At 42.1% G+C, this 23,952-nt stretch overlaps 1 protein-coding gene across 1 annotated transcript in view; it reads left to right on the top strand.

The window, feature by feature from the left end:
- Positions 1 to 23,728, top strand: part of LOC128940742 (vesicle-associated membrane protein 2-like) — a 55,613-nt gene extending 31,885 nt beyond the window's left edge. Inside the window, exons 2-5 of the mRNA XM_054282385.1 lie at positions 11,376 to 11,493; positions 19,311 to 19,469; positions 21,040 to 21,091; positions 23,117 to 23,728. Coding sequence (XP_054138360.1) covers positions 11,376 to 11,493; positions 19,311 to 19,469; positions 21,040 to 21,091; positions 23,117 to 23,133 — 346 coding nt within the window. The 3' untranslated portion in view covers positions 23,134 to 23,728. The remainder of the gene's footprint in view (positions 1 to 11,375; positions 11,494 to 19,310; positions 19,470 to 21,039; positions 21,092 to 23,116) is intronic.
- The last annotated feature ends 224 nt before the right edge of the window (positions 23,729 to 23,952 follow it).

Raw genomic sequence — 23,952 nt, 5'->3', positions numbered from 1 at the left:
CTATGTTAGACAGTCTGTCTCTATTCTAAACCAATCCAAAAGTGTCACCATCACAGCAGATGGAGGACAAGAAGAAGAAGGACAGGACATGCCCAGATCCCTCCATCTTGCCTCTTGAACCCCCCTTCTAAATCCCCAAAATTCTACTTTTTCACCCTGTGACAAATTCACTATCATTCTACTCAAACCCCTGTGGCTTGTAACTCTTCACACAAAGTTGGTAATTGTTTCCATGGGTTAAAATCAAAGGCACAGGTGTTTCTGACTCTGTGCCAAGGTCCCTGAGCCCCTGTCAGGGTCTGGAGTCCTCCAGGGCAGCCAGAGCAATGTCCTGGGTTCTGACATCTCCCCTCCTGTTTGCACCAAGAACTCCTCCTTTGCAACCCTATTCATGGCCTGTTGCATGTACTGAAAAACTTGTGGCAAAAGGAGCAGAAGAATTACAAGCCCTACTAAAATGTAAAATAGCTGTTTTCAAAAGTTCATTCCAAAATGGTGAAAGGTCAAAGGAATCAAACACACCATTCAACCAAGATCCAATAACTTCTCCAAGTTTGGCTATACCTTCTTGCAATTGCTTTATGTTTTCATGAATTGACTTTGAGTGATCAGACAAGTTCATGCAGCACATTCCCTCAAACTCCTCACACCCGTGCCCATGTGCCAGCAATAAATAATCAATTTTTTGAAGAGTGGCTCATCTCACACTGTTGATGTCTGTTAGCATGTTACTCAGTGCAAGAGAGGTGGCACAAGTGTGCTTGCTCAACCAACAACCCATATGATCCAACTGGGCCAAAGCTGCTCCTGATGCTGCCTGAGGTAAGAATATTGCAAGCACAATTCTCTGAGCCTTGCTCCGTGTGTCAACACTGTCATCACAAGCTGGATCATATTGTTTGATCTTTTCCCTCTATGTTTCTGCTCTTTTAAAAATGTCAGCAGCAGCCCATGAGTCAGCAGCAGGGGTGCTGAGCCAAGGCTGCCCAGCTGCTCCCTGGGTACTCCTTGGAGTAAACCAAGAGCTGGAAGCAGGGGATGCTCTTGCTGCTCTGCAGAGGTGATGTCCAGCCCTGGGGTGACACATCAGAAACAGGAACTTTGCAGGTAACGCCTGTAACACCTGCCCAGAAACAGGAGCTTTGCTTAGAGCTGACCTGTGTCATCTGGGACTGCTCTGGTACTTTGTCTTGGTTTGGAAAGACAGGTGATTGCTAAGGAGGGCAGGAGCCTCCCCTGAAATGGAAAATGTAACACCCTCCCACCACCGCCTTTTCTGAATTGTTAGAAATTTTAGATTAATTGTTATTTAATTTTAGATTAAAAAATAGGGGAGCAGGAATAACAGTTCTTTAATAGGGGAGAAAATAAAAAGATAAACAATACAGAACACTAGAACAACACTGCCAGAGTCAGAACCCAACCTGACACCCTGTGGGTCAGGGTGTTGGTGGCAGTCCCATTGGAATTGTGGCTCAGCCCTCCTGCAGTGTCAGGGGTGGTTCTGCTGGAGCAGGGATCCTGTAGAGAAGGATGTATTCTTCCTCTGAAGATCCAGGGAAAGGAGAGGCAGCTGCTGTTCCTCTGGGGAATCCCGTGAAGAAGCCGTGCTGGTGTTCCAGAATCTCCAGATTATATCCAGGTAAGAATGCTTGGCTCCTCCCTCTGGGCTCACATCTCCCAATGGGATGCTGCAGTTCTTATCAGCCATGCAGTGACATTCAATAGCTGTTATCAGCAGATATTCCCCAGTTGTGGAAGAGATAAGGCAAACTGCCCACTGAACAGAAGAAAACTGCCATACAGACGGCAAATAGAATACAATTTTCTTGACAATCCAGGACAAACTTCTCCTTCCAGGTTTGTGAGTCTGGAACTCTGCCAGAGCACACCAGGGTGTTCAACCTCACTGGGTTTCTTCAAATCTGCTCCAGCTTTGGAGTCCTGAACTTTGGAAACGTTTCTCTAGCAACATGTTTGCTATTTATGTCTTTGCCCTATAGTTTGTTACGGAGGCAGATTGCATTTCTTAGCTTCCAGTAAGAAATGGCAGCAGTGGCAGTGACTCATTTATTGTTTTATTCTTGCTGTGTTTCAGCTATGTCTCACCAAGGCTCTGAGTAAAGCTTTGTTCTGTTAGGCCTCCTCTCTCTCTGTGCTGCTGCACTTTGGTGATTTATGCTCTAATCCAGTGCTGTGTGTTTGCAATCAGCTTTTTCTTTCCCTAATTTCACATCAGTAACTTAGGGCAAGAAAAATAAAGGCTTTGTGTTATCCGGGATTAATTAATTAATTAATTTATTTAATTCATTTATTTTACTTTTATTTATGCAGTGTTATCCAGGATTTGACTTCTATGCTGATTCTCTTTATTTTGGTTTGTTGGGGTTTTGTCACTGTAGCTGAGGGGGGTTGTGTCTTCTTATGCCCAGTAAAAGCACTTTCCCATTTATAAACTAAAATTCCTTTAATAAAGTTTGCTGGGGAGAAAAGTGCCCTTCTTCCTGTGATGGTCAGAATTTGGGTTCTCTTTCCAGGGGTGTAACCTCAGTGTGCAGGACAGAGCTGAAAGTATTGAAGTACTAAAGGGATTTAAGGGCCACTTGAGCTCAAATGAACCCCACTAACATAACTGATGGGGCTAATGGAGCATGAGGAACCTTGGTAAAAGAAAATTCTGGTGGTTTTTTGCAACTGTGTGTCCATTTACATACACTAGATTTCATCTGTATTGAAATAATAACCATTTTGAGAGAAAATGAGATCACACAGCTGATCTTTGTGCCAGTTTTATTGCCTTTAGCCCACATCTTCACCCAGATAACTCAAGGTTAACAAGATGAAAAGCATCAAAAAAAAATTAAAAATGGAAACAAAAGAAGTTTGTGTTCTTTCAGCTGGTGAAGAGAAATTACTACAGGACCCTGCAACCTGGCAATTCTGAAACCTTGTAAGAATTAATAGAAGGTGCAGTCAATACTATCTAGAAACTAGAGATAACACTTCCTTCTGAAAGCTGACTTTAGTGCAATACAGTGTTTTGGTGTTCTTCTCTGTAGACATTGCACTGAAGGTAGATTTTTATTATTAACTATTATGAACATATCACAGAAATTATTTTCTGTATTTTTTACTAAAAAATTTCTATCTGAAAGCAGCTTGATGGAAATTAAGCAAATTATGAATTTAAACAAGCAAAATGTAGAAAACCATAAATGACATTTGTCTCCTTTTTTACAATATAATATTAATATTTGTATAAATATTAAGAGAAAGGTTTTTTATTATTGCTTACACCTTTATTTGCTTTCATTCCCTAATGAAAATAAATCTCATTTATGTAGTTTCTAAATGAATACGACGTTATAGATGTTAGAAATGAAGATGTGACAAATAAAAATATTTCTCTGTTCTTGGTAGGAAACACAAAAACCTCACAGTCATAATACAGATAGCAAATAGTGTTTATAAAAACAAATTTCAAGGTGCAGGTATGTAAATCCAAGGGCTTCAAATGATGAAAGAATGTTCTTAAAAATATCACTGTAGATCAGAATTTCCTCTAATCCTTCAAGTTGGTGAGCAACATTCATGTGGCTTGAGTAGAAGATACTGGAGAAGATAAATCAGTTGGTCATCACTAACCTAACAAATGTTGATCAAATTAAAGATGATGTCTTAGGGTTCCTCTCCTTTTCCTCTGTGTGCCTATTTAGTACACCAGATGGTTAATGCAGTCATAATAAACTAGTGGGAATATTTAATTAAATGTGTTCCCAGGACATTAAATGCAGAGCATTATCCTTTGGCTGGTGATCAGAGTAAATATTTGGTAATAAGGGAGAGTCCTTGTAGAATATTGTTGGTAATACATGAAAAGCACATTTGAGAACAGAGCTGTATTCAAAGCAGAACTTTCTTCCCAAAATGAAGACACCTCAAATGCTAATTCATTTATACCTGGGGTTTTGTTGAACCACCAATTCACTATTAATCATGACACAGTTATTACAAACAACATGAGGAATAATTTGAAACTTGATAGTCCTGGACTGGAGTTAGCCTAAGCTTGTAGCCATTTACCTGTCAATAGTCACATTTTTACTGAATACTGAAGGGCTCAGATAGAAAAAAGGGACCATAAGGAGCAATCTCTGTTCTCTTGTAGGGGAAGGGATCCTCTTTACTCTTGTTGGGAGCTGGTTCTAGATGTCTTAGAGAGCTGAAAACATCTTCCTGTGGTCTGAAAATCCCTGCAGATGGCCACTGGCCCAGCAGTGATACTCCTCTGTCAATCAGCTCTTATCTCCTCAGCCTGACCAGTTTTATGATATCATGGCTTTTTCACTCCCATTGAGCAGCTTTTGTTTGCTCCCCTGCAGAAGTGAGAGGAGTAGAATGCAAACAAGGATAAACCTGGCTTATTAAAATAGGCTGGGCAGTAACTGGTGGGGGGGGAAGATGAGTTAGAAATCTGAAATACATACAGTTGAACTGAAAAGCAAATTACCCCACTGAGAGCATCAGGTTTGGGATGGGATGGTCTCCAGCCAGGGCTGTCTTTGGGGAGTCTCTCACCCTGCTGGCAGAGAACATCATTAACTACCTGTAAGAGGAATTAGAACCTGAAAAACAATTTTATGGGGTTTTATGGGCTAATTTTATGAGATTTTAGAAATCTCTTTGTGCCTCTCCTGGCAGAATTAGTGTGTGGTTTTCAAAGAGCAACAGGACCTGCCATTTGTCACTATCCCATTTCACTATGGGAAAACAAAAACATTGGTGGGAGGCGCTGGGGTGGGTAATGAATGTCTCTTTCCTGGACACAAGGAGGAACATGACTGTCCTCCCACAACTGTGGCTGAGTTTGTTTCTGAGTCTGAAGGCTCAGAATCTTAAAGAGTTTAAATATCAGTTCTTTGAGAGGTGACACCTGAATAGAGGAGCACAGAATCTGAGTCTGCTCTCTTTATCAAATTGAGTTTTGTTGGGGTTGTGCCAAACCTCACATGGCCATGCTGTTCGGGAAGAAAGCTTTTTTAGCTAGGCTTGGCTCAACTGACCTCATGCAGAAATAAAATCCCATGTGGGATTAACACATCTGGAAACCTGCAAATTCCCCCAGGATGCAGAAATCTCCAAGCACAGGCAGTGCAAGTCCCTCCCTGCAAACCAGCAGTGGAAAAATTGGTTTAGCTGTTACTGCATAGGGACAAACAAGGCAAGCCCAAAACTAACAGCAAACCCCAGGGCTGTGGAGCTCCTTTATTTCTTTAGAGACCCTTGTGCCTCAAAGCATCCCAATTCCCTGATGAACATTCCTGCACAAGGCACAAAGGGAGATGGATTCATTTCTTCAGCTGCTCCTTGGGCCAGAACCTTCACTGACATGTACTAAAATAGTGTGTTAATGTGTATTTGTAGCTAATTTTGGTAATTGTTTTAGAGTTAAATCTCAAGAGTACAAAGCTATGGAGATGTTCTGATTTCCTTTACAGTTGAACAAAGGGGTGTTTGTGGTGTATTTTTCAAATGCCTTTGAAACCACAGACTATCAGACTCTGCTCCCACAGCAAAGCCCAAATGGCTGGGTGCTTTTTGAAGGGGTCCATGTAGAAAAAGTGTCTTAAATATGTGTAAGTTACAGCAGTAAATATGTACTACACAAATATCATAGCTGAACGGTAAAAAAATAAAAAAGGGGAGAGAGGCAGTGCAATTTTGTTTTATTTGAACAGCAGGGAAAGAGTTTGAGGAGAGAGGACTCAGACTGGGGTTCTTAAAAAATTCTTTTGATTTTTAGTAGGGATCATGAATCAGATGTACTGCACTGATGCACAGTCAGTGCCTCTCCCCTGGGCTGTGCTACTGACACCCCTGGAGCTGTCTGATGGGATTCTCACTTCCCATGGGCACAGCCCCAGCTTTTCTCACTGTTTGAGTCTGAGGGGTAGAAAATAACTCCTGCTGCTGGAAATAGGTGGTGAGCTCTGATTTGAGTTAGGTTGGAGGAGCAGAGGAGGACAGTGAGGAGGCTGGGCTGCTCTGCCCCAGCCTTCTGTGCCCCTTCATCCCCTGTACCTGTTCCTGCCATATGTGGAATTACAGCTGCTTCTTAGCTCAGTGCCTGTTGTCAGGATAAAGGCTTTGAAGGGATTAGGTCCTGCAGTTGGAGGCTTTAAGAAGCACTTTGGATAGATAAAAGAAGATGCTGAAAGCAGCCTTGGAGGTCCTCATGTGAACTGTACCAAGGTCTGGCATCCTCCTGATGTTTGCCTCTCCCTCCCCTAGCCTAAGGGAAAAATTCTGCTGTGTAGCTCACACATATGTGTCGCAGAAATCTTTTATGAAAAATCCTTTCCTTAGGATTTTTCCTCCTGAGAAGCTGAGAGACCTCAGGAACAAAATGTAAACAATGGTTATCTGCTGCTGTGGAATGCAACAGGTGCATCTGTGATTGGTCTCATGTGTTTGTTTCTAATTAATGGCCAATCACAGTCAGCTGGCTCGGACAGAGCCGAGTCACAAACCTTTGTTATCATTATTTCCTATTCTATTCTTAGCCAGCCTTCTGATGAAATCCTTTCTTCTATTCTTTTAGTATAGTTTTAATGTAATATATATCATAAAATAATAAATCAAGCCTTCTGAAACATGGAGTCAGATCCTCATCTCTTCCCACATCCTCAGACCCCTGTGAACACTGTCACACATATGAACAAAAATGAAAGTGTGTGTCAGATGGTTTCCCAAAATGTTAGATGCACAAGCATCCTTAATGTTTTTTCAGCCAGTGCTGAAATGCAAAACAGTAACACTGGATATCTCCAATTCTCTCTTAATTAAGAGTTGCAGCTGCCTTTCACTGTCAGATCTAAACAGCGAGTTGTTTCCAAAACATCTCAGGGAGATGACAAACCTCTCAGTCATGAGTTTGACCCCCCGGCTCCGGGCCCAGCTGGGAGAGCTGAGGATGCCTGAGTCAGCTGAGCCCATTGTGCTGAATCACTCAGAAAGTCCCTGGAGGTTTCTTCCAAGGTGTAGCTGCAAACACAGAGCCTGCAGTGCTCCCAGTCTGCTGGGCTGCCTCTGTGCTGACTGATCTGATGGCACAGGGTGGCTGCCATTTAACAGTATTTCCTAGGGATTCAGATCCTTTTTCACCAACAATAGCAGAATTTTGTTCCTCTTTCAAAATTGATTTGACTTGTTCTTGGCAATGGCAGTTCTCAGCACCAATGGTAATTTTTTTTCTTTTCCTAAAAAAAAGTACACAATCTGATGGTTAGGGGCCTGGAGATGGAGCTTTTATACGGATTTTGCACTCTTTGTACCTCTCCAAAATCATGCCAGACCGTGAGGAATTATATTTTAAAGTTGTGATGCTTCATGTATTTCAAAATGAAGTTCTACAACACAGTGCTAATATTTTTGCATAAATTTCTTTGACTAATACTTCTGCGAAATTAGAAGCTGATATGACATGGTCCAGAGGCAATGATAGAAGAATTATGTAAATGTAGGAAGAATGATGTCAATGTAGGCTGGACTTTAATTCCAGCTTTAATTTTTGCTCTGTGATATTGCAGAGAATATCTGTGCTTTCGAGTGATGCAGGCCTTCAGTTCCCTTCTTTACCAGAAAGCTTGGATTAGATTTTAGGTAATTAATTAGGATGGGCATGTTAATTACGAGATTGCTGTGCCTGAGCATAAAGATTGTCACCTCTCTTTGGTGGCTGCTGTCACTGTCATATTTTCTGAAAAATCCTCTTTGCCCAGGATTTTCTCCTGGGAAGCTGAGAAGCCTCAGAGAGGAATGAAAACAGTAATTATCTGATTGCTGCTCCTGTGTTTGCTGCTTTGGGATGTGGCTTGGACGTTGTTCACCAACAGGTGAATGTTTGATTGGTTCCATGTGAATTGTTTTTAATTAATGACCAATCACAGCCAGCTGTGTCAGACTCTTAAGTCAGTCACAAGTTTTTATTATTCTTGTTAAGCATCCTGATGTATCCTTTCTCTTTCTTTAGTATAGTTTTAGTATAGCATAATATATAATATAATATAATATAATATAATATAATATAATATAATATAATATAATATAATATAATATATAAATCAGCCTTCTGAGAACAAGGAGTCAGATTCTCATCTCTCACCTTGTCCTGGGGACACTCACAAACAGCACATCCTGCAACTCCTGCAGCTGTAAATCCCATCATCTCCTGCCTTGTGCAGGGAGCAGAGAAGCTCCAGAAAATGCAGCTGAAACCAAATTAGATGGCAGCAAGAATGCTGGAAGAGAACAACCTTGAGAGTATCTACTGTATGTCAAGTCATTTTAAGGACAGCTTGGGAGCTGCAAAAAACAGATGAGAATTACTAGGCAGGAAAGGTGCATGGCAGAGCTCCAAATGTGGAGTTATCTCAGCTCTGACCAAGAACATCACTGAATTTATAAGCTCTGCTCGCAGCAAAACATGTGGCAGGGAAAAACTCTTCTCACATTCTCCTCTTGTGTGGTCTCTGGGATTCCAACAGTGCATAACTCAAGAGAGGAGCTCTCCTGACGTTTGTAGTAGTGACACAGTGTTTCCACAGGAGAAAATCTGCTTGTGCTGATTGGGAAAATGCCTCTTTACTTCCTTACCTGCAAAGAAGTTTAACAATTTTAATTTTAGCTGTGTTGTTGTGCCAGGATCTCCTTTGAGGCTGCTGATGCTCCAGGGAGATCTTGTTTTGTGTTGTGTGTGATGTACGTTATAGTCAGATTTTGATCCTTTGTGACAACTCAAAATAAATCCTGTTGGGATGGAGTGGTTCCCTGGCAGGTGGAACTTGGTTTTAATGGTTTTAGTAGTGGCTGTGAGGTCCTCAAAGGATGGGCAAGGTTCAGTTTCTGCTCTTTCGGCTCAAGCCCGGTGAAAGGGTGAGGTGTGAGCCCCAGCAGGGCTGCAAACAGCTCTGGAAGCTTCTGTGGCCACTGCTGGCCACAGGGATCCCAGCCTCAGGCAACACTGCCAAACTGAATTTTGCAGCCAAAGGCACCTTTGGGGAGCCCACTTCAGTGCCCCAGGCATTCTGACAGTGCATTAACGAGGCCACAACTCCAGCAGCATTAATCAGAGCCCAGGATGTAGAAGGGAATGATTCACAGAGAAACACTGTGTTCTCTCAGTCTGTCACTGTGGGAAGGCATTGGTGATGCATGAGTGGGATTTGTGATATTTCTCAGTTCACATGCTCAGGGATTTCCTCTGCAGCTTGAGGAAGGGTTTGTTTCCCTGTGGGGAGCAGTGAGGGTCCCTTGCAAGGAGAGGTGAGGTGTGGGTGTGAGGATGGCTGGCTGAGGCTCAGGGACCCTGCTCAGGCTGGTGGGGAGATTTGTCTGCACAAACTCACACTCTGAGACAGAGCAGATCTGCTGTTGGGGTTTCAGGACATTTGTTTTGCCCTTTGTTACAGAGCAGCCTGGAGAAAGGGCAATGTTGGAGGTTGGGAGCTGCTGTGCAGAGGGTCAGGGCTTTGACCTTCTCCAGGGGCTGTGGACCTGCTGGAGCTGCTCTGGGGGGCATTTAGGGACCAAATGGGAAGGGCCATCATTGCAGGGCTCTGACCTTCTCCTCCAGGGGCTGTGGACAATGCTGGAGCTGCTCTGGGGGGCATTTTGGGACCAGCACTAGGGAGGGTCAGCAGTGCTGGTGTCAGAGGTGACTGACCCCATGCTGTGTGCAATTCCCACCCCCATTTCCTCCTCTGTTCTCAGGAGTTCTGCAGCTTATTGCAGCCCCAAGACACGTGAACAGTCTCTGTTTCGATCTGCACGTTCAAAGAATGAGTCAGAGCTCTTCATTTCTCGGTCTCAGAGTTGTATATTGTAGCTTATCTATAAAATTTTTCTCCTGTCCAGCTGAGGTCCACTCAGCAGGACAGACAGAGGCACTCTGCCTGCCCCTGGGGCGGTGTTATCTCTTTATACTAAAAACTACATATAACATGTTTGCAATTACTTTCCAATACCTATCACCTGTGTTAGACATTGAGCTTCTACTCTAAACCAATCCCAAAGTGCCAACATCACAGCAGAAGATGGAGGTAGAGAAGAAGAAGAAAGGTTGGACATGCCCAGATCCCTCCATCTTGTCCCCAAAATCTACTTTTTACCCAGTGATAATTTTATCATTACACTGCTTAAACTTCTGTGGCTTTCAGGTCCTCATACACAACTGGTAATTTGCTCCACGGGTCACAATCAAACCCACAGGTGTTCTGGGCTGTGTGCCAGGGTCTCTGAGCCCCCTGGCAGGGTCCTGGCAGCTCTGGACACCCAGAGGGATGCACTGAGTTCTGACACTCTGTTTGTTTCTTCTCTCTTCTGTTTGTGATGGATGTGATCTCCTCCTGTTTCTGATTGTTTCCGTTTCTCTTGGCTTGGTGAGCTCCAAGCAGGAGGAGCAGGGCAGAGCTTTATCAGCACACTGAGAGGGTCACAGCCCATCCCTTCCTGCAGTAGCAGAGTGCCCAGAGCACAGGGGGTTCCCTTGTGGGACAGAAGCTCTGTGGTCACTTTGGCCATTGGCCTAACTTAGGGTAGACAACTTGAATTTTTTACCATTTAAAAAAGCAGCAAGGGAGGTGGAAGAGTTTGATAAAGGCCCATCAAGAAATAGTGTAAAAACTGCTTGTGGTATGAGAAGGAATAGTGTGAGAAGTAGATTTGTAGAAGATTTTCAAAACTTGATAGAAGGCTCACATAGCATGCCTCTGTATACAAACCTTGAGATAAGAAGTGCTGATTTACAACTGCCATGGAATTGGACAGAAATTGTGGAGAGAAAAATGGGACTAGAAACAAGTTTCAAAGGATGGCCTTGTAAAAAAGACTGAAGAAAGTCTTTCTCTCTATTTGGAGAAATAGAACTATGAAAGATGCACTGTAGTAGGACCCATGAGGGCTTTTTAAATGATTGGCTTTAAGGCATCTGCAGCATGGTGTGGCTAAAAGCTGATAAGCCAAGAAAGGCTTATAGTGTTTTGTAATTAAAAAATAGTTGGCTTCTGATTATGATGGTGTGAATTGTAACATCTGTATTGTCTCACCCTTCCCTTGAGACTGCAAATGGAATAAAAGTGTTTAAAATGCCTCTCAGTTGCCCCATCTCTGGGTCAGAAAATAGTATTGTCTGACAGAATGGAACAGTAGGGTTGTGATCCAAGAATGGAAACAAGCGGAAAGGTCTTTGAAGCAAAACAAAGTGCTTTGAAACTTCAAAAGTTCTTTGAAGAGAAAGGTACTTTTTACCATTCTAGAAAGGGGTTGTGAGCAAGTCAGGATGGTTTGGTCACTCAGGTTCTCTGGTTCTGCCCTAGGTCTGTTCCAGCATCTGCCCAGGGTCCTGCAGGGGCTGCAGGAGCTGCAGGGCCCCCTCCTGCCACCAACGTGTCCAGCAACAAGAGGCTGCAGCAGACACAAGCCCAGGTGGATGAGGTGAGTGCTCGGGGCTGCTGTGCTTGGGTCCCCCCTTGTGCAGCTCCTGCTCATCTGAAGGGAGTGGGTCCAGAACCTGAGATTTGCCAGCAAAGAGAGATCCTGGATATAAATACCCCTGCACCAGGAACAGCTCTGCAGATTAAATGTGGGCATTAATGCCATGTAGGAGTGTCAGGGATGGGATGGTGGGGATGCACGGAGCCCAGAGATCTCTGCAGCCAGGTCCTGGAACTTGTGGGCTATTGCAAAGGGCCTGGGTGCAGGGCCCTGCTGGGATTTGGGGTTTATTGCAAAGGGCCTGGGTGCAGGGCCCTGCTGGGATTTGGGGTTTATTGCAAAGGGCCTGGGGGCAGGGCCCTGCTGGGATTTGGGGTTTATTGCAAAGGGCCTGGGTGCAGGGCCCTGCTGGGATTTGGGGTTTATTGCAAAGGGCCTGGGTGCAGGGCCCTGCTGGGAGCTGCAGCCACAGCTCAGAGCAGGCCCGAGAGAGGGAGCGAGAGGGAAAGAGAGAGAAGACAAGAGCAGAGTAAAGAGAAAATGAGAGAGCGAGGAAGAGTACAAGAGGATGAGAAAGCAAGGTTCCCATTACCATAACTCTTCTTCTGTACTGAATATTCTGATTCTCACTAACCAATCTAGTACACTATACAAATCCTATAGCGTTTACATACAGCCTATACGAATTACCACATTACCATACTGTGCTACATTTTAAACCCTAAAAACTCCTCTTTGGGCCCCTTCTGCCAAGCTGGCAGGGTCTGCTCTGACCCTTGGAGCTGTCTGCAAGCAGAGGGTGTTGTTCCATCAAAAGGGGATTACCTTCAGCCAGCGACACCATTGTTTTCCCATTGTTCAGTAACTGAGGCATCTCAAAGCTTGCTTTCATTTCAATCTCGCTTATAGTTTCTATATTCTCAAAGTCTTTTGCCAGACAATCATATTTATAAAGCTTTCCTGTTTCATCTTCCCCAACACTGCCAGTTCAGGAATTCCTCCCAGTCAGTCTGCTTAGGAGGAGATGTCATAGTGGAAGCAGCTCCTGTAGTGTGTCTAATCCTAAAGTTTAGATGCTAATTTCTCAGACTGTGTCACAGAGACAGAAGAGCATCAGCTTCTCCCAGATAGATTAAAACCACCAGAACTGAGCCACTGAGGGCGGTGTTCATTAGCAGGAGCTCTATTGATTAATCATCCCAATTTATTCCCAAAGAAAGGCACCCACACATGATGTCATAACAGCTTTTCTAACAAATCCCCACTCCTTTTCTTGATCTTGAGGGATCATGTGCCTGTTCCAGCACATTCTTAAATTCTTGTTTTGGCTGTGTTGCCAGAGTCCCTCCAGCTGCTGTGGGAATGGGAACAGTGAGCACAGCTTCACATCCTTACACACCTGCTGGGTGCCTTTGTGTGCTGGCTATTCAGGAAAGAATATTGCTCCACCCCTCCAAAGGCTGAACTAACTCATTGCTTACTGTCTGTGGTGAAGTGCACAGAGCTTGTGTGATTCTTAAAAGCCAATTTGATAAAATACACATTAGAAAATATGTACTTACTGTGGTATACATATTTACTGAAAAATCCCTTTGCCCAGGATTTTTCTCCTGGGAAGCTGAGAAGCCTCAGAGAAAAGGAAAACAATTCAGATCTCATTTGCTTCTCCTGTGTTATGCTCATGTGGAATGTGTTTGGAGATTGTTCACCCACAGGTGATTGTTCCATTGGATTCTGCTGGGAGTTGTTTTCACTCTTTGGCCAATCAGGGCCAAGCTGTGTCGGGACTCTGGAAAGAGTCAGGAGTTTTCATTATTATCTTTTTAGCATTCTGTAAGTATCCTTTCTGTATTCTTTAGTATTGCTTAGTATAGTATTCTTTAATATAATAAAAATAAAATAATAAATAAAAATAAAATAATAAATATCAATAAATAAACAAAATTTTAATAAATAAATAAAATACCATAATATTATATAAATACATCATATTATATTATATATAATATATAACATATATACAATAATATATAAGATATTAAGTCTATATTATTTTAAATTTATATTATATTATATTATATTATATTATATATGAATGTATAATGTAATAATATTATTATATAAATATATAATAATTAAAGAAATAAATAATAATTAAAATAATAAAATAATGAAAGATAATTTTAAAAATAAATAAAATAATAAAAAATAGCCTTCTGAGAACATGGAGTCAGATTCATCATTTCCTTCCTGCCACAGGGCACCCTCCAAATACAATAATGTACATGCCTAAAAGCCTCTATTTTCAAAAGCTTTGGGCATGCTTTAAAGATAGTAGAGAAGACCTCAAAATATCCAACTCAAATGCATTTCTTAAGATGAGTTAAATACACCTGTCAAAATGGGCCTTGTCTTTTTGAGAAACTTTTCTTTGTTGAAAATCTGGAACAGTGACTTTCTGGTCTTCCCATTGTTGGTGCTCAGATGTGTTCACAACATCCTCTGGCTGCAGAAATGCTGCAGAAATGTCTAGACTAGGTTCTCTCTTTATCTCTTTATTTCCTCTTCCAGTGGGGAAAGGAATGTTACATTTTAACTTTTGTCTTTGGTCAGAATAATGAAATAAATTTCTTGTTCTCAACATGTTACATCATGAAGGCCCTGTAATTGTTTATGTGGATGACAGCAAAAGTAACTATCCCTAAAAGATGATAAAATTGCCTTTTATTGTCTTAAAATGAGTGATGCCTGTCAGACACATAGGGCTCTTCAAGCAGATCAGTAGAGATGGCATCAGTGAGGGTGTGAATCCCTGCTTTGTGTTTAAGATACTCTGCATTCTGATTCTTTCCACTCAGACCCATGAAAATCTGTCTTTTTGTGGAGATGACAAGATAGTTTTGGATGTTGCTCTTGCCCAGTATGGGGGGAAAATGAGCAGTTCTTGGATTTGAGGGTTATGTTGGTGAAATCCAGGATTTGTGGGGGTTTTGCTGCCTTTTGAGAGAGGGGCCGCTGCTGTCACAGAACCACAGAATGATCTGGGTTGGAAAAGGACTTTAAGGTCGTCTAGTCCAACCGTGCCCTGGCACCTCCTCGCCACCAAATCATGGCACTGAGTGCCCCATCCAGGCTTTGTTAAACACCTCCAGGGATGGTGACACCACCCCTCCCCGGGCAGACACTTCCAGTGCCCAATCACTCTGTCAGTGAGGAATTTTTCACAGGTTTGGAGCTGATAGCACGTGGTCAGCAGGTCCTTTTTAGCAGGGAAATCACAAAATAAGAGTAGCCAAGGGAGGCAAGCTGGCACTTCCAGCACTGTGAGGTCGCTGGGGTGATGCTGGTTTGTCACACCAAGGGATCCAGTGTGAGATGCCATGATGGGTTTTTTTACTTTTTATTTTTATATGCCTTTTATGCATTGTCAATACCCTTAACAAGCATATTTGTAATTTTTTAAACTTAATATCCTGGTATTTTGCTAGGCCAGACATCTTAAAAGCCTTGCAGCTGGGGACCAGAAAGCCTCACACTACCCTGAGACACCAAAGCCCCCTCTAAAACATTTATTGTAAACTAAAATTAGACCCCTCTGGGGGGGAATACTTTAGAACAGGGAGATGTCAGGCCATTCATTTAAGCCTCTCATTGAGGCATCTTTGTTAGATATTTTGCTAATTTGCAAGCTCTATACATTTACATACATGATCTACTGCATAGTGCACCTTGGTGAAATGTTGTACTGATGCCTTGGAGGGGCTGCCTAGAGCAGAGGCTGGACAAGATTTAGAGAATAAAGTGGGTATTTATTAAAGGCCTTCAACAGCCACACCTTGAGCAGTCACAGCCTCCCAGAGGCTACACCCAAGCTGGACAATGGGCACCAGTTTTTCAGACAATTATAAATTTGGTCCATTTACATATCAGGGGTTAATTCTCCAATTACAGCTTCAGCTACTGAAGTCATTTACCCCCAGTTTGCTCCCCCCGATTCACTTCTGTTTGTACTTTTTGGGGCCTGAGGCTGTGGGGTGTCCTTGAGTTTCAGGCCTGGAGAGGAATTGTTTTGTCTGAATAAAAGGGAGAACAGCAGCTGACAGGTTATGGAGTTTATAGTGAGTGCAGAGTTATGCACTGATGCAGTACAGGATGTGAAAAATATAAAAGTTAAAATCCTAAGGCATCACTACTGTGAAAAATGCCAATCACTTGGTTTTAAAATTTTAAAAGTTTAATAGTAATGAAATGGTTATAAAAATAGTAATATAATTAGAGCAATAATAATTTGGACAATTTGGATTAGGACAATATGAGACAATAGAAACAAAGAGTTATGGACATCCGGGTACCTTTTTCTGGGCAGCACGAGCCCAAAAAAGGACACCCATTAACAGAGGATTAACCCTTAAAAACAATAACCTGTTGCATATTCATACACCTCATACATGATGCATAAATTCCATTCAAACACAGGATTCTGTCTGGTCAGTGTCAGCTTCTTCCTCTGAATCCTGACAGTGTCTTCATGGCTGAGCAAGGCGGGAAGAAGTTCATTTCTTCTGATAATAGAGCAATAAATTCTTTTTCTCTGAAAGATTCAGGTGTCCTGTGGCTGCTATCTCACTGCGAGTCCTTTCTTTAAAAAAAGTATCTTACATAGCATAGTTTCTATTTGAACATTTTGTTATAACATTAAACTACATTTAACACACTACTTCAGAAAATTAACACAGCATAACTTTCTAACACAACACATATAATATTCATGTTAATATCTGCGAAAAGCCAATCATAAAAACGCCTTTTTCACAACTACCACAAAGATGCTTATGAAATACCGAAGTCAAACCCTTTTTATCCCTCACCTGCGGCTCCGTCCCGGCTCTTTTCCCTCCGTGCGCCCGCAGGTGGCGGCAGAGCCCGGGCAGAGCTCGGGAATCTCCGCTTTTGGTGATGCTCATGTCGCGATGCCCGGGGAGGATTTCACCTGTTCCTCTATTGGGGTTTCCCCCCCGAATCCTCTAGACACCGTAGAGATTATTTTCTAAGGCCCATACAAACATTTATCTATTTGACAAAAATGAAATCTCACCTGGGCGAGTGTTCGCTGCAGCCAGGTTAAATTCAATATGTGGTTCTGGGGAAACAAACAAACAAACAAAACAAACACAGAACCAAAAAAACAAAACTAAGCAAAAAACTACCAAAACCCAAACCAAACAAACAAAAAAACCAAACCCCACATCAAAACTAAAAAAAAAAAACAACCAAAAAACGCAAAAAGCCACAAAAGAAACCCCCCAAAAAACCCCAAACCAAAACCTAAAAAACCAAAACAAAGCAATCTAAAAAAACCCAAAAATAACAACCCAAAAACAACACAAAAAAACAACAACAAAAAATCAAACCAACCAAAAAACCAACCAACCAACCAAAACAAAACAAAAACTCCAAAAAACCTCAGTAAAACTAAAAAGAAAAAAGAACCCCCTCAAAAACCCCAAACCAAAACCTAAAAAAACCAAAACAAAGCAACCCCAAAAACCTCAAAACAACACAAAAAAAACCAACAACAAAAAACCAAACCAACCAAAACCAAACCAACCAAAAAACCAACCAACCAAACAAAACAAAACAAAAACACCAAAAAGCCAAGCAAACAAAAAAGCCACAAACAAACAAAAAAGCCCAACCAAAACCGCGCAAAAATGAAGAGAATGGGTAGGAAATTGCAGAGTATTTTGTATCGTCATTTTCAAATAGTTTATAATTTTCACTACAAATCATTGCAGCAAGATAAAATACAACTAATTACTAGCTGAGAAATCAATAATTAAACAAAATTAGCATTGTTTTATATGAAGTTAAGTGCTCGGAAGGTTTTGGTTTGGAAAAAGCAAGTAAGAAAATTTGGATTGACCAAAATATTTCATTTTGGTTTAGGTTTGGTAGACAAGTGAAACAAATCTTTTGAGACCTTCTGCCAGTCCTGTTAAAGATTCTTTCACTATCAATTTCATCTCGCTGTATTTGAATAATGTATCCTGTAAATAATTCTGGATTTTTGCAGGTAATAGTTAAATTTTATTAAATATGTATAACATGGAATTCCTTATTATAGAGTGTGAGAATTAACAGCCTAATTCACTGCTAGAAAAATTGGACCCAGCTTTACAGAGATTGTGACACTGTCTGACATTTGCGTTAAAGTGGTGACTTTCTGCAGGATTCCCATTTAGTTATTGGCTTGCTAGAAGAGGATTTTCACCTCAGCCAAAGTGTAAAATCCATTTATGAGCAGCCCTTGCCTGTTGCATCCTGGCTCTCTGCTGCTCTTTGGGATGAATTTGCTGAGGTGAAACATTCTCCTCCTCCACTTCCAAGCAGGAATTCAGATCATGGCTGAGGAGTCATCTTGCCCAAAAGATCTGCAGAATGATGAAATGATTTGGTAAGGAAATGCACACAGTTCCCTTTAGAGTGGCCTTTGTCTGTCTGCTTTCTCTGATTCAGGTAAGGAAGGTATTAAATGTACAAGGAGAACAATGGCTTGTTCTTAGTGATGTCAGCCAAATTGTGCTGCAGAGATCTTCATCAGATCTTTGTATTTGTATAAAAGAAGTCAAAAACTTTAATCAAACTAAATGTGGTGTTTCATGAGGTCCCTTTATTTTCTCCCTTAAAGACATCCAGCACAGTGTAGCTCACTGAGGGTATTTCCACAGGCTGGGGTTTTGGGGCAGGGCCCAGGGAATGCCATCACACACCACATGGCAAAAGGCTGGGCATCACTGCCGCTGCTTTTAATGAAAGATGGAACTATTTTGGGGCTGAGAACGATTTATTGCTCAGATAAACATCAGCCTCAGAGGCTGTGAGGTTTTAGAGGAGCAAGCAGTCAGCCATAGCTCAAAGCAGCCACAAGTTCTTCATTACAAGGCAATATAAACCTTCTGATCCAATGGACAGTGACAGTGTTCACCGGGGTCTGAGGATGAGGGAAGAGATGAGGATCTGACTCCATGTTTCAGAAGGCTTGATTTATTATTTTATGATATATATTATATTAAAACTATAATAAAAGAGTAGAAGAAAGGATTTCATCAGAAGGCTGGCTAAGAATAGAAAAAGAAAGAATAACAAAGGCTTGTGTCTGGGACAGAGAGTCTGAGCTAGCTGACTGTGATTGGCCATTAATTAGAAACAACCACACGAGACCAATCCCAGATGCACCTGTTGCATTCCATAGCAGCAGATAACCATTGTTTACATTTTGTTCCTGAGGCCTCCCAGCTTCTCAGGAAGAAAAATCCTAAGGAAAGGATTTTTCATAAAAGTTGTCTGCGACAATGGACAGTTGCCACAGGTTTATTTTGCTTTTCTAACATGTCACCTTTACTCACTTCTACTGCACTGTCGATACTTTGACCCCATGGGGTCCTACCACACATGCACACAAATGCTTCTATTATAACCTCTAAACTCTTGGCTGCTCTACACAATTACACCCCTACATTATAAACCCTTCACATCTTATCAATGCAGTTTCTCACTTACTTAAGGCATACTCTTCCTTACAACTATAGAAACACAAATTTATTAATTTTCTGCTTAATGTTTGTGTATTGTATTTTTACATCAATCCAGGCTTCTCTCAAGGCTGCAGATCAAACCCTCCCGTGTCTATGGAATTTCTGTTCTTCCAATTCCCACAGCTGGGCTTAGGATAAGGTGTGACACTCCAGGGTGTGACCAGATGGGTGCCCCTCATCTTTCCTGTGGGAGGGGTCTCAGGTGTGTCTGTGCCTTCACAGGTGGTGGACATCATGAGGATGAACGTGGACAAGGTGCTGGAGAGGGACCAGAAGCTGTCAGAGCTCGACAACCGGGCAGATGCGTTGCAAGCAGGTGCCTCACAGTTTGAGACCAGTGCAGCCAAGCTGAAGAGGAAATACTGGTGGAAAAATTGCAAGGTAAGGAATATAAACCCTTATTTGGAGTCACTTCTTGGCAGGAATTGCTTTCACTTGCATTTAGTGGGACTTTGCCTGCAGGATGGCACCTCTGACTCATCTCTTCTCGTCAAGGTGAGAAGGAGGTGCCTTGACCTCAAGGCTCCAGAAGTCAAGCAACTTTGATCTTTACCAGAACCCATAATTTCTGCAGTATATAAAATGTAGATACAATGTTTGTTGTTTCCCCAGTGCCTTCAAATAGGGACGGGAAACCACTCCATGTCAATTTGTGTCAGTTCTCTGTGGGAACCACAAAACATGGTCAGGTGCAGTGAATTCCAGAAGTGGGACAAAAGAAGCTTTTTCCTTGTGGGGATCATTGATCTGATTTGCCTTCAGAATGGTAAATCATAAAAAAATACCCAAAACTGGGATCTGCAAACTGCTGAGAAGTGAGAAAATGACAGTTTCTTATGAAGAGGGGCTGGTTAGGACAGAGCAGGATTTTGATCAACCAGCTGCAAAGTCTAATCCTTCCCCAAGAGCAGAGAGAGCCTCACTCTCCTTTGCTTTTTCAGACCTTCTCCAATATTTGTGGATTTTGGACCCAGAAACTTCATCTTTTATTCTTCTAAGACTCATGCACCACCACCACAAACACCGTGCCAAAAGTTCAGCTTGGTTTCCATTGCTCAACACCAACTTTCCAAAAGTTCAGCTTGATTTCCATTGCTCAACACCAACTTTCCTGCTGACCACTTATGTCCACCCAAATAAAAGCAGCTGTTCCCAAGGGGGAATCCCACGTGTCCCTCACTAGCCTGTTGTCTGCTTTGTCTCTTCAACCCACAGTGCTATGAAATGTAGAGCAAGACGAAATATTCTGGGTAAAAACACTCCAGAAATAAAAGGATCTACATTAGAAATTTACTATAGCAGATCCTCTGGGCCTCTTTTAGCTGCTGCCCAGCTGATAAGTCCAGCAGTGCAGGAAGCAGGGCTTTTGGGAGCTGCAAGCACAGATTTTGAGTTAGGTTCGCCCCTGTGACTGCCATCACCACAGAGATTTGCATTACTTCAAACCTGCCCTCATTCTCCTTTCCTGCTTTTTGCTGACAAACAATCCCCCTGTCCCTCCTCTGGCTCCCAAGCTCTGCAAAGAGAGGGAAGAAATTTAAAAGGATCTCCTGCAAGCCAATGGCTGGCTCTGTCCTCGTGGTAGGAGGAATGAAGGCTTTGATTTGACATTCCCATGGTTGTTGTTTTTCATTCTTTTTGCTCACTGGGGTAATAATGGCCACTGGGCTGCACCCCTGGAGGGTTCATCAGCTTCCAGGGGCTCTCAGGGGGCTCTGGGCAGCCTCTGCTCTGCTTTGCACCCACCTATTTCTGGCCAGCTCTGACAACAGGCTCTGCCCATTGCTGATTTTAAAACCAGCAATAAATCTGGGGCCTCAGCAAGTCTTCACAGAGTTAAAAGAATGAGGATTGAGTCATTAAGTAAAAGAAAAAAAAATTGAGGGGTTAATCTGTTTCACATGAAAACCTGACTTTCTGTTTTTCTTTCTCATATCTTCTCTTTTTATAGATGATGATCATCCTCGGTGTAGTATGTGCAGTCATTCTCATTATAATTATAAGTGAGTAATTCATTTTCTCTTTTATTTGTGTTCTCAATAGCTTGTGACTTAAGAATGGCTGATACATTGAAAAACAAAGCAACAAAAAAAATGGATATAAAATATTTAAACTGATTAATTTGTGAAATTTCCCTTCTAGTGTTATGCTTTTATAGTGAGAATTACTGCAAACTCCCTGGACACATATTGGCAGAATTTGTTGACATTTAATGTTTTTAACATTAGCATGTTACATAACTTTCCCTAGGATTAAAAGCTCTCCCTTTTTATGTTTTAAATAAATTTTTATGCAGTCTCAGAGATCTTCCTTTCAGTATGATGATGATGACTGCCACAGTCCCAGTGTTTTCTGCTAAGAACAGTAATCCTTGAAATACCTCATGCCTATAAAAAGAGGGTGAAGGCACACAGGCAAACAGGCATCTGATGAATTTTTTAAAAGCATGTAGGTGCCTGGTTTCTGCCATACCAGCTAGAATTTGAGATGTCAGTATTTCTGAAGATCCTTTTGCACCTCGAATGCCCAAATGTTGTTAAAAGATGGCCCAAAGTCTCACTGACTTCTTGTCTCAAAAGATCATCCCGTTCCACACAGTTGTGTAGGGAAGGGAGCCATGAATGAATAATAGCAGCCCTGCTGCTTGGGACTCAGGGACCTTGTAATGACAGGAACTGAACATTTCATTTATGTAACCCTGTGTTAGCAACAGCTGTTAGGTGACATAACTGTAATATGGCATTAACTGCTGAAAGGGAGATTCTCCAGATACACAATGCAGGTGGTAACCCAGAAGAGATTCACCAGAAGGCCAGACTGTGGATGTGAGTTAATTCCCAGCTCTCAAGTTACATGCCTGATACTCAGCATGTTTCCATTTTCCTCTGTTGCTCCTGTAAAGAAAGCTTGCAGGATCACCTGTAAACCTGACTAAAAGGAATGAGATACATGTGACAGTTTATTAGCCTTATGAATGCTGGCACCAGAGTGACCCAGAATAATTCCAGGGTTTCGTAACACTGATACAGTAAGAATGGGAGATGCTTAGATATTAATTAACTATATTAACTGGGTGCTCGAGAGAAAGACCAGTCTTTGTGCAGCAACCAGATAAAAGAAGATGTGCAGCCATTGAACTAATTGCTGGGTATATATTCCTCATTGAGCATTATGTGAGTTTTAAGAAAGTAGAATGTGGTCAACATAGCTCATATCAACCTCCATGGAAGTTTAGGAAGTAAGAACATTGCTTTACTCCTGGTTAAAATGCTGAATGCCTGTTCTGCTAAATTAAAAAAAAAAATTAAAAAAGTCAGTGCAGGTTTGACGTGGGTTAGGTTGAGTGCAGGGTATTTAATCACAATATTGTTCAACCCAGGCTGTGGCTCACCACAGTGAGATCCAGTACCAGGTCAGTGAGATTTGACTGTACCTGTTGTTCAAATTATTTTCCCAGTTTGATTCCTCTGTGTTAAGTTGCAGCTAAAGGTTGCAGCTTCAGGAAGGACCTTGTGTATTTAACTCAATGCTGTGTTTATTTGCACTATATGTTTAAATGCCATAGACATCAAGCATGCAGGTGCTGTTAGACAAGGCCTGGATGGCTTTTCCAGTCTGATGTGAGTGGGAACAAGGCCATGCCCTCCCTGGGGGTGGCTGTGGGTGCAGACAAACAGAGCCCTTCCTCTCAGCAGCCATGGGTGCTGCCTGCAGGAGGATGCAGTACAGCACACGGCTTTGCTGTACTGGGGACAGCAGATAACATCACTGCCAGCCCTTGCCCTGTCTGCCTTCTGAGCCTCAGTCTCCCCTGCTTTCTACCCCAGTTTCCCCTCCAGATTCCCTTGGGCACAGGAGGAGCATCCCTGTGTCTGCCACACACACCACACTCTTCATCTGGAATGTGCTAAGGATGTTTGCAGCCCTCTGACACTGCTGTGAGACAAAGCACAACAGTAACTCTGTAATAACTCCTGGGTTTTGTCTTTTTTTTTTTAATCTTTCTTTCCTTCTGCTTCATTTCCCAGTTTATTTCTCCACTTGAAAAAGCAGAGAAGGAAGACTTGGCACACCTTTGTTCATATCAACCGATGATATCAGTGTTCCTTTGTTGAACTCCGCTTTTTAATTCCCGCTGTCTTGGGATTTTTGCTTGTAATAACCCATAAGCATTCAGTGTGGTGTATTTTGGAATTCTGTTGTTTCCACAAGAAACTGTACCAGCTAAATACTGCCAAGTAGTTCCATACACTGTCTAATCACTGTGTCTTAAGATGTGTACGCACTGACCTTCAGAAACTGTAGTATATGAAAAGCATCCTAAACCATCTCAGAGTCAGAGAATGCAGCTGTGGGGAAGCTCCTGTTTAAAGGGACACTGCCAGGTGGATTGGACCCAAATCTAAGGTTGCAGCAAACATTAGGACCAAAATTCTCAATCTGAGCTCCTAAAGTTGGATGGCAAAATCCATTGTCAGACGTATCTGCTACTCCCATTGAAGAGAGTGATACCTCTAAGTATTCATGTAAGATATCATATTTCAGTTTAGCCAACCAAACACAGATTTCTTTGAGGTTAGATGTAGAATCCAAGTCTAAAAACCTTATCTGCAGAAAATAAATAAAGACTGGTTTATCATGTTTTGTGGATTTAATCTTTTTCCTCATGGAAAACACCTCTTGGTGTTCTGAACAAGCAAAATGGCCTCAAATATGAAAGCCAGAAAGGAAAGAAAACTCTGTGTGACAGCCAAAAAGCATTAGCTAGTCACAGTCCTGAAAAAGCCAAGGGAAATGCAGAAGTGGTGATGCAAGCATCACAAATGGCTCAGGTGCGGTCTCTTGCTGAAAACTCAAGGCCCCA

This window comes from Melozone crissalis, unplaced genomic scaffold (genome assembly GCF_028551555.1).
Source record: "Melozone crissalis strain CALT ecotype California unplaced genomic scaffold, PUWL_Pcris_2 ptg000034l_1, whole genome shotgun sequence".
Taxonomy (NCBI): Eukaryota; Metazoa; Chordata; class Aves; order Passeriformes; family Passerellidae; genus Melozone; species Melozone crissalis.
The sequence above is the reverse complement of the archived record's forward strand: the minus strand, read 5'-3'. Positions and strand labels throughout refer to the sequence as shown.